The sequence below is a fragment of the Vombatus ursinus genome, unplaced genomic scaffold (assembly GCF_900497805.2).
Source record: "Vombatus ursinus unplaced genomic scaffold, bare-nosed wombat genome assembly UNPS02003292.1, whole genome shotgun sequence".
Taxonomy (NCBI): domain Eukaryota; kingdom Metazoa; phylum Chordata; class Mammalia; order Diprotodontia; family Vombatidae; genus Vombatus; species Vombatus ursinus.
Window position 1 is genome coordinate 12,148,904 of NW_020943070.1, and position 16,661 is coordinate 12,165,564.

Genomic DNA, 16,661 nt, shown 5'->3' on the forward strand with positions numbered 1-16,661 from the left:
CTCAGTTTCCTCATCTGTAACATGAGCTGGAGAAGGAAATGGCAAACCACTCTAGTATCTCTGCCAAGAACACCCCAAATGAAGTTGGACACGGCTGAACAACAAAAATCCAGTACATACAAAATAATCGTGGAAAGGAAGGTGCTAGCAGCCTGGGCGAGGAGGGGGACGTTTATAGTGGTACTAAGTTGGGGACCAGAAAAAGGCCCCTTGCAGAAGGCAGGGTTTGAGCTGCACACGTCCATTAATATTGTATTGACGGCTCTATTTTTGCACATCCAGGGCCTTTTCTTCTTTCATTTCTCAGAGATAGGCTTACAAGTGGTCAACATGGTCAAAAGGCATTAACTATTATTATTTGTGTACGACTTTAAAATGCTTTCCAGAATGGTCATACCCAGAGATCCATCAACAGCTTATCAATGTGCCTGCTTTCCCCCAGCCCTTCCAACATTTGTTTTCCTTGTCATTTTTGCCACTCTGGAGGGTATGATAGAATCTTAAGATTTAATTTGCATTTCCTCTTGGAACATTTTTTCATATGGCTTTAGATAGCACGGGTTTCTTCCCCTGAAAACTGCCTGATCTTCTTCTTACATCATTTATCAACTGAAGAAAAGATTCATTCTTATTAAATCACTTCCTTATCTTGGAAATGAGACCTTTACCAGAGAAATTAACTGCAAAGTTTTCCCTGTTGTTTCCCCTTTAAATTTTCTGTAGATCTAATTTTTTCCCTGTTTCTCTAATTTGTTTATGATATGGCTTTTAACATCGAGGTCATATACTCATTTGAAGCCTTTTTTTTAAGGAATTGGTCTAAATCTAATATTTTCCACACTGCTGTCCAATTTTTTTGCCAGCCTGAGGTCACTGTGTTTATCAAATACTAAAAGTAATAGATCTATTATTTATCAAGAAAGCTAAGGCTAAAGATGTATTGCTTCATCTGTGACTTCTTCACCTACTTCCAAATTTTTTCCCTCTAGAAATTACCAAACTCAATATGTTTCTCTCTCCCAGGCAATGGAATACCTTTTTACTTGTTTCAATCTTGTTCTAAAGAAGGGCATCTTTGACTATTTTTTATCAAGCTTTTCTTCAATGAAGAGAATTCCCAAATATTTTGCTGCCTTTAGAAGTGTGTAGTTAATAAAAACACATGGTATTTGGGAATTTTTTTTATTTTTGTACACATGACAAGATTTTACACCAAATAGTTAAATAGTACAAATTTACATTCATGAGGAATGTTAAAAAAAAATTTCAACTAAAAAAAAAAAACCCCAAAAATAAAAATAAAAACAAACAAAAAACTGCTTCTTCCTGTGAGCCACAATCCTGACATTTTTACAGTGAGGGGGGTATAAAAAAAAAAAAGGCAAAAAAAAAAAAAAACACAACAAAAACAACCCACAAAAAATATCCCAAGCCTCCCCAAACAGAACAATTTAAATTCACATTTTCTCTCTACACTGGATGCAGTGGATTCCAATGGTGAGAGTTACAACTCATCTTTTCCGCTTGGAGATTTCTGTAAAGACAAAACACATAAAACAGTTAATTTCATATTCAGATCAGGTAACTACATAAACTACAGCTTTCCAATGTTTTAAAACATGACTCCATTTTGTTTTTCTGGACATGGTTTCAGCATGTTGGCTAAAATCATACAGGAGTCACTTGACACTATGAATTTCTTTCTCCTTGAGGTAAAAATATCTCTAAGAGTTTTATCAGCATTATATACATTTAAATTAAGATGGGCAGCTGTAATTTTGGCAACAAAATTACAAATACTCTCACAGTAGGTAGGGCTACAGCAATTACAATTGTTACATCAATAAATACCCCAAGCCCAAGTTCTTTCCTCGACCTCCCCTTCTAGCGTTCTGCACCTACAGCTGCCACACCTGCCCTCCTCTGACCACAGCCCCACTGTCATCTCCCTGCCCAAGACCCCATCCCCACCACTGCCCTTAAGCAGGGCCTACTAGATCATGGCTCCCTATTGCCTCCAGGAGCTAACAGAAACTCTTCTTGAGACTTCCGACAATCCTTTTCCAAGGCAGCGCGGTCTGGCCTAAGTGGCCTTCTCTCCCCTGACCCTCCTTCTCCCACCTCGGGGGCCCATCTTGGGCCACACCACCTCAACAAAGCCTTTCCCTGACTCTCCTTCACCTTCTACAATGGAGATGCGAGCACATCCCTCCAGCCAGCCCCTACTGGTTCTAGGATTCAATACCAATCTCTTCCCCGGGTCCCTTTCCGTCTCACCTTCACCTCCCCTCCTGTCTCCTCCCACCTGGAGGGCCTTCCCTCTTGGCATCCCCGGCCATCCTTCAGCCTCAGACCAAGGGTCGCCTCCTTCTCACCACCCACCCCGCTGCGGGTGTCCCTGACAAGGGCGGGGCCGGGGCCCCAGCTCCAGCCCCGGCGCCAGGCCTCCACACGTACTGTCTCGGTTTCTTCCTCTTCCTCGGCGTCCACATCAACTTCCTCTTCATCTTCGGGCTTTGAATCTTCTGATGTGTCGCTTTCCGGGTCGTCTTCGGGCTCCTCTTCCACCTGGGGTACAAACGGAACATAACGTCAAGAGGCATCCACGGCAACTCCGACTCGCCTTCACTCGGTCTACACTACGACCCTTCAGTGTCAGCGTGCTGGGCCTGGAGACACGAGCTGTGCGCCTCTGGGCAAGTCGCTCAACCTGCTTGCCTCAGTTTCCTCATCTGTAAAATGGGGATAATAGATAGTGCCGACCTGCTCGGGTTGCAGTGAGAATAAAATGAGATCATCTTTGGAGAGCACTCGGCACACAGCAGGCACGACATAAATGTTATTACCACTCCTGCTTTACGGGGTGGTCGACTGAGGAACGAGGGAGAGAACAAGGGCCTTCCAGTTACTTAAATTCCCAGATGACCCATGTGGACTACCAGCTCTCGAAGCATCAGAACAGCAGCAAGAGGAAGCGCTGGAGCCAGGCAGTTTCTGCCATGTGACCTGAGCCTCACTTTCCTCACTTGTCAAACAGGATTAAAAGAAAAGAAGCGTTTGCACACCTATCCACAGGGTTATGAAGAAGTCAACCCCGCTTCATCTGAGAGGGAACTTTGGCATCCCCAGAGTTAACTTGGCAGGTCCCCCCTGGAATCAAGTGGACCATGTCACGCTAGCTTGGCATACAAGCAGGAGTAATGCTCATCTCCTGACCCCAGCAAAATGGATTTCTACAGGCTGAGAAACTGAGGGGGTTATAAAAACTCTAGGAAGAAAGCTGGGTCTCTCGCTGACCTCCATTAACAAAGATTATGCAATGCCTGCAGTTTCCTTTTTGACCAGAATCACTACCACATACACCATTTATTCAAAATGTCCCTATCAAGACGTACCAAAAATCTCAGTGTACTAGGGAAGGAGAGCTGAGATTCAGTTGATTTACAGAGAAAGAAGAAGGAAAAGGACAAACCTTTGCATCAGGATCGATGTTCAGACTTAAGCGGAGCATCCTTTCGATCCTGTCGCCATACTCTTTGGTGTTTGGTAGAAGGTACCCTGACCTTAGTGTTGCAGTTTCAAACAGGACTACAGCAAGGTCTAAAACTGTTTTGTCATCTTCATCTTCCTGATTTGCAAAGAGACACATTTCATTACCATTAATGAGGAAACACACAAGTGAAACTGAAGATGAGGAAGAGGAGGGGGCTCGACAACGCCCGCTAACTTACCTTAACCCGTCGCAGCATGTCCTTGATCAGTGGGTGTCGAGGATTAATCTCAAGTGTTTTCTTCTGACTGGCATAGTAACTGTCAAAAGTTAAAGGAAACAAACATAAACACCCTCCTGACTTCATCCAGGGCCATTCAATTCTTCATTTTCTTTTACTACTCCCCAGATAAAGCTACCTCTAGAACAGGGAATCTGAACCTTAAGTTATTATTACCTTGGTAGGGGCAAACAGGGTAAGATGCAAAGGTGAAATCTCATATATAAAAACTAAATCTGATTTTATTTCTAACGTTTGCAGTTTAGGGAACCAGGAGGGGCAGGTGGCTGTTCCCAATGGCTGCCCAGCACAAACAGGACTGGACATCTGGTCCATACCCAGGGCCTGCCCTGTACCCCAGCACAGAGTGTAAGGAGCCCCAGAAACCTCCGTGGAGGACGTGCTTACTTTGCAGAAATGTCCATGCCCGTCTGGTAAGCCTGAGCTTTCATGATTCTTTCCATGTTGCCAGACCAGCCATACTGGCTGGCCACAAGAGCACAGGGAGACTCCGTCAGGCGCTGGGAAATCACAGCCTTCTCAATCTTAAGGAGAAAAGGCAGCCAAGTGTGAGAGTCTCAAAGGTGACAACGTATTTACTGTACTGTCTGTCTATAATCAGTTTGGGCTAAAATAGGATTCCATAATCCATAATCCATAATGAACCAAATGCCAGTTGCATCAGGACCTGGGTGCGAGGGTGCTTCTGATGCTGTGCACCCAGGTAAGCCATGCAATATCTCTGGGGCCTAGGCAACTCTGAGAACCTTCAAGTTGCATTAACAGTCATTGATGCAGAGCTGCCCATACTGGCAGTTCTCTACACCAATAGAATCACAGGTGCAGACGATGGGCAAGGCACCAGCATCGACAATCCCCGCACAAAGGAAAGGGACTGGGTGATTGTGGGAGATGCCACACACACAGAGAGGGATGGATGGGCAAAGGACAGCTCCAGACCAAGTGTTCTGCAAACATTTAGACTTCAATCTGGGCAGGTGAGGAGGAGGGAGCCGAGGGGAGGCATACGGCAGAGCCGAACCTCAAAGGGACCCAAGTAGGGATGAGAGAGGAGCAGCCCCCCCTCGCCCCCCCAGCACAGGGCCGGAGGCCTGTGCAGACACACACCACAACAATCACTCTCAAGGGGCTACCTTGTCCTTCAGAGCTTTGTCCTTCATCCACTCAAGCAGGGGCTCATATTCCTTCTCCACGGCAGCTCGGCTTTCCTTGGTTTTCTCACTCTCGTCAAACTTCACTCCTTCCTTGGCCACGTTCTGGAATCTCTTTCCATCAAACTCCGGAAGGGCCTGGATGCAGTACTCATCCACAGGCTCTGTCAGATAGATCACTTCGTAGCCCTTCTTCAAAAGCCTCTCCACAAATGGGGACGATTCTGCCTGCAAAGCCAATGGACTTCATGGATGACAAGAGTCCTTTAAAGCAGCAGTGCCCCAAATCTTGGTCTCTAACCCCTTTACACTCATAAAAGTTATTGAGGACCTCAAAGAGCTTTTGCTAATACGGATTTTATCTATTACTATTTACTGTGTTAGAATTTAAAAATTAATAAATTTTGAAAGTTAGTTCATTAAAAATGATAAATGTTACATGTTAGAATAAATAACATTTTTATGGGAAAACTCACATTTTCCCAAACAAAGCAAAAATAAAAAGGGAAGAATGGCATCATTTTTATACATTCTTGCCTATCTTTTATGGAAAACAACTAAATTCTCATCTAAGCCTGTGCATTCAATCTATAGTGATTGGTTTTGGTTTAAGTATATGAAGGAAATCTGACCTTACACAGGCAAGTAGTTGGAAAAGGGAGGGGCACTTTAACAGGTAAATGCCATCTTAGTATCACGAAAACAGTCTTTAGACTTTGGGGACTGCTAAGAGTTCACAGACCAGTTAAAGAACTGTAAATTGTACTGTTCCCCATCTCCCCCAATAAACATACAGCTACGTTATCTATCAGGAGGCCCAATTCTTCAACAATGTGCTCACCTCCTTTCTGCTAGCTCCTGCCATGAAGTAGATTTTATCCTGTTTCTCCTTCATCCTTTCCACATACTGGTCTAGACTGGTAAGGTCACTTTCGTGATGAGAAGACTGAAACCTAAGCAGTTTAGCAAGACGGGTACGATTGGAATGGTCTTCAATCACCCCAAGTTTGATGTTTGTGCCAAATTCTTTCCAGAAAGTTTTATTGTATTTCTCTTCAGCGATCTTCTTGATCATATCAAGGGTTTTACGGACCAGTTTCTTTCTAATAACCTAGAAAATTCAAGGTGTTAAGAGACAGGTTAGTAGAGACGAAACTTTCATTTAAATGAGATTTCAAGCAAGCCACGTGATTAAACTTACAGTTAACAAGGTATTCTTTACAAGGCATAGTTCATCTTTAGCTATTCATACAGGGTCTCCGTGTCCTGGACCCCTTTTGGGCAATCAATCTGGTGAAATCTATGGGCCTCTTTTCTCAGAAAAGGGGTTTTAAAATATTTTTAAATGTATGGAATAAACTACATAGGATCTCAAAAGAAAACAAATTACACTGAAATCGTCAGAAGCGTACCCTACCCTATCCCCAAATTCGCAGACCTCCGGTTAAGAACCCTGTTACAGGAGGGTCCCAGATGCACATTACAAGAAGACGGGCCACTTTACATGAGGAGTGTTCCAACAGGAACAGGAACTTCTCCTCTCTCTGCTGCTGCAGCTTAGAGTTTCCTTCTTTCTACTTCCCACTCACCCCACCAGCATTATAATCTAATTCTCTGGAATGTAGGAAAGACCCTTTAATACTTTTATGGGTCCAAAGATTCCATTATTATTAACTTTCCCTGCAGTCCTTAGGCTTAAAAATCCCACCCCGCTCTTTCTGATTCTCTGGCTCAGGCACATTATGGACTAAAATAGGTCTTTGTGGGCAGCCCAGACACCTCACTTGGTTTTGGTGTTCTAGAATGCTGAAATATGTGCTTAGAGAAGTCAGAGGTGACTTGCCCGGGGACTCCCGTTACTATAGACAGCTGTGTGTCATCTGAAAGCATATAAAGGGGGCTCTACTTCCTCAGACACATGCTGTTTTCCTAATCACAAGACAATTTTGTCAAAGTTTCTCCAGGAATTCTTTAAGGTTCTGAAGGAAAACTCTAAAAAACCCCAAGTAAAAATTGATCTGATTAGTAAAAATGAATGAAAAATCCCACTTAATTTGGAAAATCATAGGGAAAAGTATCCTGGGATTGCACAGTGCCCTAAGATGTTATGACAGGCATGCAAGAACGAAAAGTCCATTCGGGGCCCCCTGGTGGCCACGAGTCAAGTCAAGTCAGATTTGTATGCGGTATGGTTGGATAGATGGCTCAGGAAAGCTTCAAATGCTCACCTTAAGCAATTTATGTTGTTGAAGAGTTTCACGGGACACATTCAGAGGAAGGTCATCGGAATCCACCTGAGTAAGAAAGTTAATCAGTGGGCAAGCTACAACACACAGCACTAGCTGAAAGCTGTGACAACGAGAAAAGCGTCTTAATATACTTACAACACCCTTAATAAAATTAAGGTACTTCGGCATCATATCATGGAAATCATCTGTGATGAACACTCTGCGTACGTATAGCTACAAGAGACCCAAAACAAAATTATAATCAGAAAATTACACTTCCTACAGAATTCTAAACTTGAAGACCACATACTGAGACAAAGTTTAAAAACCAAAAACCGAAACCAAACCTTAATGTAATCACTCTTCTTTGATCCATATTCGTCAAATAATCCACGTGGAGCAGAAGTGGGAACAAACAGTATTGACTTGAATGTCACCTCTCCTTCGGCAGTGAAGTGGATAAAAGTCATGGGATCGTCACTTTCCTGTGGAAAAGAGATTATTTTACCGTCTCATATATACACTCAGGAAACACGAAAGCTCAATCTTTTTCCATGAGGAACAGACATTCACATTAGAGTTCATCCATTGGTGAGCCACGAGAGGCTGAGACTCATTTCTGAGTTCAGGACTGAAGACAAACAGTCTTTACATCTGTGAACGGTTTTCAAGTGACTTATCCTGTTAAAATTGTTCCCCTCTTGTAAATATGGGGAAGCGCACACAGATGAATTCTAGTAGACAGGAGAGGAAAAAGAAAAATGTGGATAGATAATCAAAGCCTTTTCTAGAAGAAAAAAAGAACACGGATACCTGTGAAGGAAGGTATGAAGAAATAAAAGGATAAAGGTTATCAAGGTTAGAAGGATGAGGTCAAGGTAATGGATGGGATGGGGGGGGAGGGGGGAGAGGGGGAGAGAGGGAGTGTGGCTGATGAGGGAGAAGACCAAACCTTTAGATGACCACCAAAACGGGGCAGGAACTAGACAAAAATTAGATCAAGGAGGAAATTTTAAAAAACCTGTGTTTTTAATGATCATGAAGATCTTTCCCTTAATTTATAATTTATTTTGGTTAAATAGTCAACCAAATAAGAGCTAATATTATTTAGGCTTAATATGACAGAAATGGAAGATGAGCTATAAGATTACATGGACAATATTTTAAGTACAGATACTACGAGAACAACTGAAGTGATTAATACAAAATGACTCAAGACAAGTTAGAAACACAGCAGTAAGAAATTCAATACAGTGTTTAAGAAGAGAGATGAGCAGATGAAACTCATCACACAGCTTGGACAGACGGTCCAGAAAAATAAAGCTTACTTCCCAGAGCTGATTACACTCAAAACTAAAAATTTCAGCGCTATAATGACATACCAAACGACCCTTTCTTCTGTCTTACAATCCAAACTGTCCACTTTTAGACTGGCTTACCTTTGAGAAGGATTTGTAGAAGGCTTTGTATTCATCCTCTTCCACTTCTTTTGATGGCCTCTGCCATATTGGTTTGATGTCATTCATCAGCTCCCAATCCCAAACAGTTTTCTCAACCTAAAACGGTAGACACGACTGTTAGAAATACCTTCCTATGTCCTTACACACATACATTCATGAGCTATGTAAGCCTTGGTTAATTCACTTAAGTTCTTCAGACACATTTCATCACCTTTAAAATGAAGACCTTCCTTGCATTTACACCCACACCTCCCAGGGTTGTTTATGAAAGCTTTCCTCACATTACAACTCACAAATGAGTGGTTGGCCTAATGGTTATTGTTTTAGCCACGGCCATACGTAACTCCCTTCTAGCTCTAAAATGGCACAATCCTGCCACCTGATAAAGTCAGGTGCGAAGCATCAAGGAGGCCTCAAGTGCCTGGAAGCGCAGCAGAGCCTCCCCCTCCAGGCAGGCTGCTGAACCCTAAGGCTAAAAGCAGCTCAGCCCACATGTGGGCTCCCACTTCTCTGCTTGCCTTTTTAGTCTTGGGTTTCTTCTCCTCCTCATCTTCCACCGCAGCCTCATCGTCTACCTCGTCTTTTTCCTTGGCCGCTGCTTCTTCTTCTTCAATGGGTTCTTCTACAGTTTCCGTCTGCAGAGACCCAAAGGCAGAGCTCAAGCAGGGGTTTCTAAACTGTGTCCTTGTGGGACACCCATCGAAGATTAGTTTCAGTTTTCCGACAATGTTCGTGCCATGGCAATCTCAGTACAAGTTATTCCGTAATGCTAAAGAGAGACTGCTCTGACACCTCCTGCCCCTTTCCAGCCAGAAGCAGTTAAGCTTCAGAGGCTAATTTTAAAATACATTTACAGCCAGAAGTAGTAATCAGGTCTAGGCTTATCTGTCTGAGAGGACTCGATTAGAACCTTTGAAAGGCAAAAATGCTGACTGCCCCACACAGCACATCACAGTTCACTGTATGGAGCGTGGTGGGAGGGGACAAGGTTTGTTGTATGAATTCTAGAGCAAAAAGTAGATTTACCTTGCTGCTCCACAGGTATATAGGAAAGTTTATAAACTGTGAATATTTCTTGACAAGGTTTTTAATGGTATCCAGTTCAAGATAATCAGATGCCTCTTCCTTTAAAGCCAGACTTCGAGGGAGAAAGAAAAAAGATAAAATCAGTAGAAACAGTTGATTTAGTTGTGCTTTTCAATTTTCTCAAGTAGCATAGCAATGCAAATACTTTCCCAAATCTTTCTCCTAATTCAAGAAGCTCTAGGTGTTCCCTAGATCAGAGATGGAGGGGGGAAGGTAAGGGAAAAACCATTCCCTGACTAGGCTCTAAATTTCATAATGAGTAACTCTACTGGTCCCTTGGGAGTTTTAGAGAAGCCTTAACCACTATGGACAAGGATGAAGACCTTTACTTAAATTGCAAATGTCTTCTGAAGACAAGATAGTTTCCAGGTATTATTAATGAAATCACTAGCCTTCAGCTTTTAGTAGCAAGACTTACCACTTAAGAGTGGTACTGATAGCTCCCCTGCCTCCCTAACACAGGCTAAGGAGTATGACAATTGTTACAGGATTAGAGACTAAGAGGTTTCCCAAGGAAAAAAAAAACCCAACAAGAGATTATTTGTAATGTCTACAGATTAATCCAAATTGTTATTTTCTTTTTGCCAAGGGCTGTAAACGGGGGAGTTCCATGTGTTTGTTACTAAATACAGAAGCTAGAAACTAAAAATTCCAAAATTACCCAGGTTAAAAAAGCAGTAATTTTTGCTAAAATACAGCATTCTTATTCCATCAACCAACAGGCATTCATTAAAAGACTGCTATGTGCCAGGCACCTGGAGTAGAGACACACAAATGAAAACATTTCCTGCTCTCAAAAGGCTTATGTTCTTTGAGGGAAAGGTAACACGAATACGTGTACCAACGTACTAAACACATGCAAGGACAGTTACTTTGGGAATGGAGCTTTGAGGATCAGACAGACAAGCCTCACAGACAAGGCAGTGCTGAGCTGAGCGTCTTCAAACTGTTCCTCTTGTTCTAGGACAATCCAGTCTTTAATTGAAAACTCCACAAGCTGCCAACAAGCCACAAGCTAGAGAGGGGCCAGATTTTTGTTGCAGTAAGGGGATAGGTATACAAATCACACTATTTTGTGTTCATTTTTAGTTGTTTAGGATGTTTCATTCTAAAGTGACATTTATGCCATGGTTATGAGTCCCTTCGTGGCTCTCTATTGTATCTGGAGAGCTGGACATCCCTGCCCGCTGCACCCACACCGTGGCCACCTGCTATTTCACTTTCCTCACTGTCCCGCCAGCCTGGGACGCTTACCTTCTTTTGCTCCCGTTAGACACAGCTCAAGCATCATCTTTTGCATAAAGCTGTTCTTGGTCCCCCCCACCTGCAGAGCTCTTCCTCCCAGACTACCTTGTATTTAATGGCTCTGTGCACCTTACCATGTGTGTAGTAGAGAATTTACATGTCCTTGTCTTTCCCATTAGAACATAAGCTTATGGGAGCAGGGCTTGCTCCATTCCTTATACTCGGACCTCCAATACGCAGCACGGTGCACCTAACACACAGTGGGCACTTAACAAATGGCTCCTGGCCAAACAATAAAATGACCGAGGCCATCAAAATTAAGCCAAATGACATGTGATTGAGGATCATCATCAAACATGGCAGATGAAGACATAGCCTCCTCTTTTAAAAGCATAATAACAACAAAGTAGCCCACATCAAGACCGCATTTTAGAGCTTACAAAGCACTGTCTTCAGAACCCCATGAGGTAGGAAACACAGGCGCTTAATGGCCAACCACCAGACATACAGACGATTATGAGCAGATTAAGGCACAACAGGAATAGTGATACTTACGTTATGGTGGTACCTCTTCCCAAAGTGTCTCCTCTTGGGTCAGCGATGACAGAAAATTCATTGGAGTCAGATTCCCAGATGTGTTGGGAATCATTATTATGTTTTGATGTAACAATAACCCTATCTGCTACAAGGAAGGCAGAATAGAAACCTACACCAAACTGGCCAATCAACTCTGAGGTTGACTGACCATCCCTCTGTGCCTCAGTCATTTTGTTTAAGAATTCACTTGTGCCAGACTTCGCTATGGTACCAAGGTTTTTAACTAATTCTTCCCTGGTCATGCCAACACCAGTGTCTGTAACATGCAGCAGGTTCTTCTCCTTATCACACTACAATCAAAAGAAGGACAAGATGTTGAAACGTTTAAGATGCTGAACACTCAAAGCAAATTGTACAACCCAACCCCTATCACAGCCAGCTGAAATGAAGGTTTGGAGCAAGGATAAAAAGGTATTGCTATTTTAGAAAATGGTTAGTAAAAAATACTTTGAAGTGGGCAAATGCTTTCCTTCTTAAAAAAAAAATCAAGTATACTAGCATTTATACACTAAGTATGTTACTAATATATTTAGTATTTAATTTAATCCATGGTGACTCAGGTTTTTATTGTATTCGAAGGTCACCATCCATTAATGTTCATGTTAACTACCACAGTACGTACATATAGGTACACACACATACACACCCATTATGTTCTCTCTCCCTAAGTGATGGCACAAACCCCAAGACTCAATATGGGGAAAAAACAAAGTATACTGGGATGGAAGGAAAGACTCCGCAACATTAATTCTCCAAATATTGACTCTGTCATCTCCTAATTTCTAGAAAATCTTTTGTTTTTAAGCATTAGCTGGTGTTAATTTCAAGCTTACCTTTATTTTGACAGTTAGTTCTTCATTTCCAGAAAGAGCATTTTCATCAGTCAGTGAAATTAGCCTTATTTTATCTAAGGCATCAGAAGCATTTGAAATCAGTTCTCTAAGGAAAATCTACAATAATTTGAAAGAGAGGGCCCAGATAAAATACACATTTAACATCAGACTTAAGACCTACTTTATTTCTGTCCAAGGATCCTAAAAAGCTATTCAAATCTTGTATCTATCTACTCTTATTGAGATCTCATCTGGTAAACTGGGTCACTTAATTTTCTTAATACTTGACATGAGAAACTACTTATCTGTTGCCTACCTTTTTTCTGTGACAGGGTGAGTTTAACATAATTGATCTTAACTAGACTTACAATCACTAGTTCCACGTAACAAAATGATATATTTGTTGGGAAAAGGTAGGAAGGTTAGCACTGTTTTAAAATTGTTTTACTACATTTGTGTACTGTGGAGATGGGAAAAACTAAAAACCTGAGAAGAAATCTTGGCAGGAGAGTTCATTAAGAGCTATGATTTTACACCATGTGCTTTATACAAGGGGTGATGCATACAATTCTTACCTCCTTATTTTTGTACAAAGAGTTGATTATAAGCTTCATCATTCTGTTCACTTCTGCTTGGAAAGCAAATTTCTCAGATTTTTCTCTAAGTTCTTTTATTTGGGATGCATTCAATCCATCCAATTGAATAGCTTCTTCTTCTCTATGGATAGAGAAAAAGGAAACGTTAGGCTACAATAAAATAAGTGTAAGCAAATAAACACAAGGACCATAGTGTTTAATATGATAATGGAAGCACAGCCGGTGTCTAATCTGTTGACCTTTTATCTTCACTCATAAATAAAGCTAAAATTGAAGCCCTTTCAACAAACATTTCTTTCACTTGATTATTATGTTGTATCTATAATGCCCACTAATAAATAGTTTGCATAATTAACCTCAGCTTTAGAAACAATACACCAACACAACTTTTCAGTTTTCTACAATCCCCTTTATCCTGAAATCTGCTATTCTGCACAGGCACTTTTCTCAATTTAGTTTTTAAACCAATCCCACACTATTTGGCTGTCAACAGTGTTCTTGAATTACCCTTTAGCTGTTCAGGATTCTTCAATGCTGGAATATTATCTGTACTGCATTAGAAAGCACACATGAATATGTAAGTTTGAGGGCAGAAATATATACAACCTAAATATACTTAGGTTCTACATATCTCTACCCTGTGCTTTCTAATAAAAATATGAATATAATGTATGGAATATATATTACATACCCACACCAACCCAATAAGCAAGAACCAATAACCACTTCTCAGATTTAATTTACCCCTTTCTTGCCCCATGGACATCAAGTCTCTCCATTTGATAATTTACTTCTGATAACCAGGGGTCAATTATACTTGGAGAAATTCTGTTCTGATGGCTCACAAACCTGTTGCTCACCCTGGTCTTCAGCTCTACCGGACCAGCTAAAAGGGAGCCAAGAGGTAAACTCTTACATGAAAATAAAACCTGACTTCTTGTGCCTTTGGTAGAGGACAGAGTCATTTGAATTTTGTTCAGATATTCGACAACACATTTCAGATGCCTTTTCCTTTCTGAGACCAGACACCACAAACAACATCTGGCCCCATGAAGTAAGTCATCGTGACAGTTTCAGGTCAGCACCAACCTCTGGACGACTTCATCGTCCGTCCGAGAACCTTCTCTGCTTTTTCCCAGATCTTCTTCCACCATAGCTTCCACGTTCACTTGGTCGTCTGCTTTAACTGATCCTAAGGGAAAAGGATGTTCCTGTGTGAGATAACTGCCTTTCCAGTCACATGGAGCAGATGAACTAACAGGGGGCCCAGGGTGGTGCGGGAAGGAGGCCCAAAAGCCTTGTGAACATGGGATCGAACCTCAAAATCAGCTTCTGGTACAAGGGGTGGGGCTGAATAAAGGGATGACCAACTGCTCAGGCCCACCCCTTCTCCACAGAAACAGATGTGTTAGCTTTCTACTTGGAAAGCCCTGGGTTCAAGTGCCAGCCAGAATGACCACAAACTGTCCCTTCTCCGGGGTTTCCCCCAGTCTCTAAACTGGACAGTCCTGCTGGTGAGACCTAAATGGGCAATGCAGATACAAGCCAGGGCTGGGTGGTTTGACTTATCACTTCGTGGCCCTAATTGTGAGCACCTCCATCAATGCAGAAGAGCTGAGGGTCTGCAGAGAAATCCGCTAAAGGTCCTCAGGGGCCAGACGGTCCAAGAGAGGACCCAGGCAGGGGAAGGGAACATATTCAAGAGCCCATCCAGCCCAACACCCTCATTTTACAGAGAAGCAAACTGAGTGACAGGGAGACTAAAATAAAGCAATTAAAGGTTGTGTCAATAAGAAGGGTTTGAATCCCATTCCTTTGATTATAAGGATGGTGTTTTTCCTCGGTATCTTGTCTAGAGTAAACACTGGAACCCAGCTCAGCCTCATAATGCTATGCTGCCTTCTCTGCATGATCAGCCCCATTTTAGAGAGGGAAACTGAGGGTAGGGATGTTGACTTTCACCCTGGACTTCAAGGCTGGCCCTGCATCCATCGCTCTAGTGCCTCGGCATCATCATGCACGAGACTTCCAGCCCGTCTCTCCATTCGGGGCATTCTCTCTTGCGGTCCCCCATGCCTGGAATTCTCCCCCGCCCCGCTTCCTTCAAATACCACTTAAAATCCTGCCTTCTACAAGCAGCATTTCCCCAGCTCGCTTAGTTCCAGTGCCTTCATTCTAGTGAATAATATTCTAATGACATCATGTGATACTAGAATATCAACATAAATTAGAACAGCATTCTAACAGTATTAGAATAACAATAAAATATTCTATTATCGTTCTGCATAGATCGTATTTGTACACAGCCCTTCGCACGTTGTCTCCTCCATTACATTGGGGGCTCCTTGAAAACGGACTGATTTTTTTCCTCCCTTTCTTTTAATCCCAGTGCCTGGCACATAGTAGGTGCTTAACAACATCTGGCTGTCCAAGTAGAGACTCATAACCATTCCAATGACAACAGGGTTCCTGATTGGGTTAGGTTTTTTGTTTTTTTTTGGGGGGGGGAGGGCTTTAAAGAAAAATACTCCCAGCCACCAGCGTGTGGCACATAGTAGGTACTTTAATAGAGATTGGATATCCGCTTGCAGGAGGCAGTGTTCACAATCCGGCCAGCCTGGGTTTTTTTTTTTTCTCCGCCTTTATATCCTCAGCTTGGCCCAGTGCTTGCCACACAGCAGGCGCTTAATAAATGCACACGAGCGTCTATGCTGCCTTTCTCTGCACCAGCACCTCCATTTTTAGGCATAAGTAAATTAAGGCAGGGTGGTGGGGAGGAGAGGAAGGCACGGATAGACCTGATCCAGCCACCACAGGATGGGGCCTCTTTAAGCATCCTCGCTAAGCACCACTCGCTCCACGTGGTCACTCCCATTTTACAGAAGAGGTAAACCGAGGCCCTCGGCGCCGCTCGCGCATCTCGGCCCGGTCATGCCCATTCTACGGGCGGGCAATCGGAGACAAGGGGAGGAAGGCCCAGGGAGGGCGGAGGCGGGCCGAGCCCCGGCAGACAAAGCTCCCCGGGCACGGCCTCCGGGGGACGGGTGGGGGTGGGCGGCCGCGGAAGCTTCCAGAAGGCCGGGCCCCCGCCTCCTCCTCGTTCTCACTCACCGCAGGCCAGCAACAGGACGCAGCAGAGGCCCAGCAGCCACAGGGCCTTCATCGCGGCGAAGGCGGCGGCGCTCGGTCTACTCCGGCACGGCACGGCGCGTCAGGCTACAGCTCACGGCCTCGTCCTCCGTCCGCCTCCGCCGGCGGGGTTCCGCTCCTCAGGCCCCGAGCTCCGGCAGCGGCGGCGGCACACAGGGCAGCGACACCGACGCGATCCGCCCACCACCCCCCAAGCCCGGCCGCTCGCTTTTCACCCCCCACTCCCTGCGGGCGGGGGACGGGAAACACGAACCGGCCAATAGCGCCGCACCACGCACCCCGCGCGGCCAATGGGAAGCAGAGGTGGGGGGAGGAGGCGGCGATCCGCCAATGACAGCCCTCCAGGTGAGGGGCCCGAGGACCGAAGCGTGGCTCCGGCTGATTGGCCCACGAGAGCTACGTCGCTCCCGGCCAATGACCAGCCTCCGCGGGCCCCTAGCTCGGGCGGCTCCGACATCGGAGGAAGGTCGACCAATGAGCGCGAGCTCAGGCAGCCTCCCTCCTCCCCCTTTCCTTGGGGTGAA

At 43.9% G+C, this 16,661-nt stretch overlaps 1 protein-coding gene across 1 annotated transcript; it reads right to left on the reverse strand.

Annotated features, from left to right (window-relative positions):
• Positions 1-1,168: 1,168 nt before the first annotated feature.
• On the reverse strand, positions 1,169-16,205 carry HSP90B1 (heat shock protein 90 beta family member 1). Its single transcript, XM_027871299.1, has 18 exons — positions 16,099-16,205; positions 14,077-14,179; positions 12,967-13,108; positions 12,392-12,508; positions 11,517-11,848; positions 9,657-9,768; positions 9,149-9,265; positions 8,610-8,726; positions 7,518-7,655; positions 7,327-7,404; positions 7,171-7,236; positions 5,784-6,053; positions 4,925-5,170; positions 4,179-4,315; positions 3,732-3,810; positions 3,473-3,628; positions 2,458-2,568; positions 1,169-1,534 (listed from the first exon to the last, which is right to left on the reverse strand). The coding sequence occupies exons 1-18, from the start codon at positions 16,148-16,150 to the stop codon at positions 1,505-1,507; spliced, it is 2,403 nt and encodes an 800-aa protein (XP_027727100.1). The 5' UTR covers positions 16,151-16,205; the 3' UTR covers positions 1,169-1,504.
• Positions 16,206-16,661: the final 456 nt, after the last annotated feature.

Coding starts and splice junctions, on each gene's coding strand:
- HSP90B1 (XM_027871299.1), bottom strand. CDS start 16,150: ATGAAGGCCCTGTGGCTGCTGGGCCTCTGCTGCGTCCTGTTGCTGGCC. Junction 3,629..3,731: donor ACATGCTGCGACGGGTTAAG/GTAAGTTAGCGG, acceptor TTTGCAAATCAG/GAAGATGAAGATGACAAAAC. Junction 2,569..3,472: donor ACATCGATCCTGATGCAAAG/GTTTGTCCTTTT, acceptor TTTGTACCCCAG/GTGGAAGAGGAGCCCGAAGA.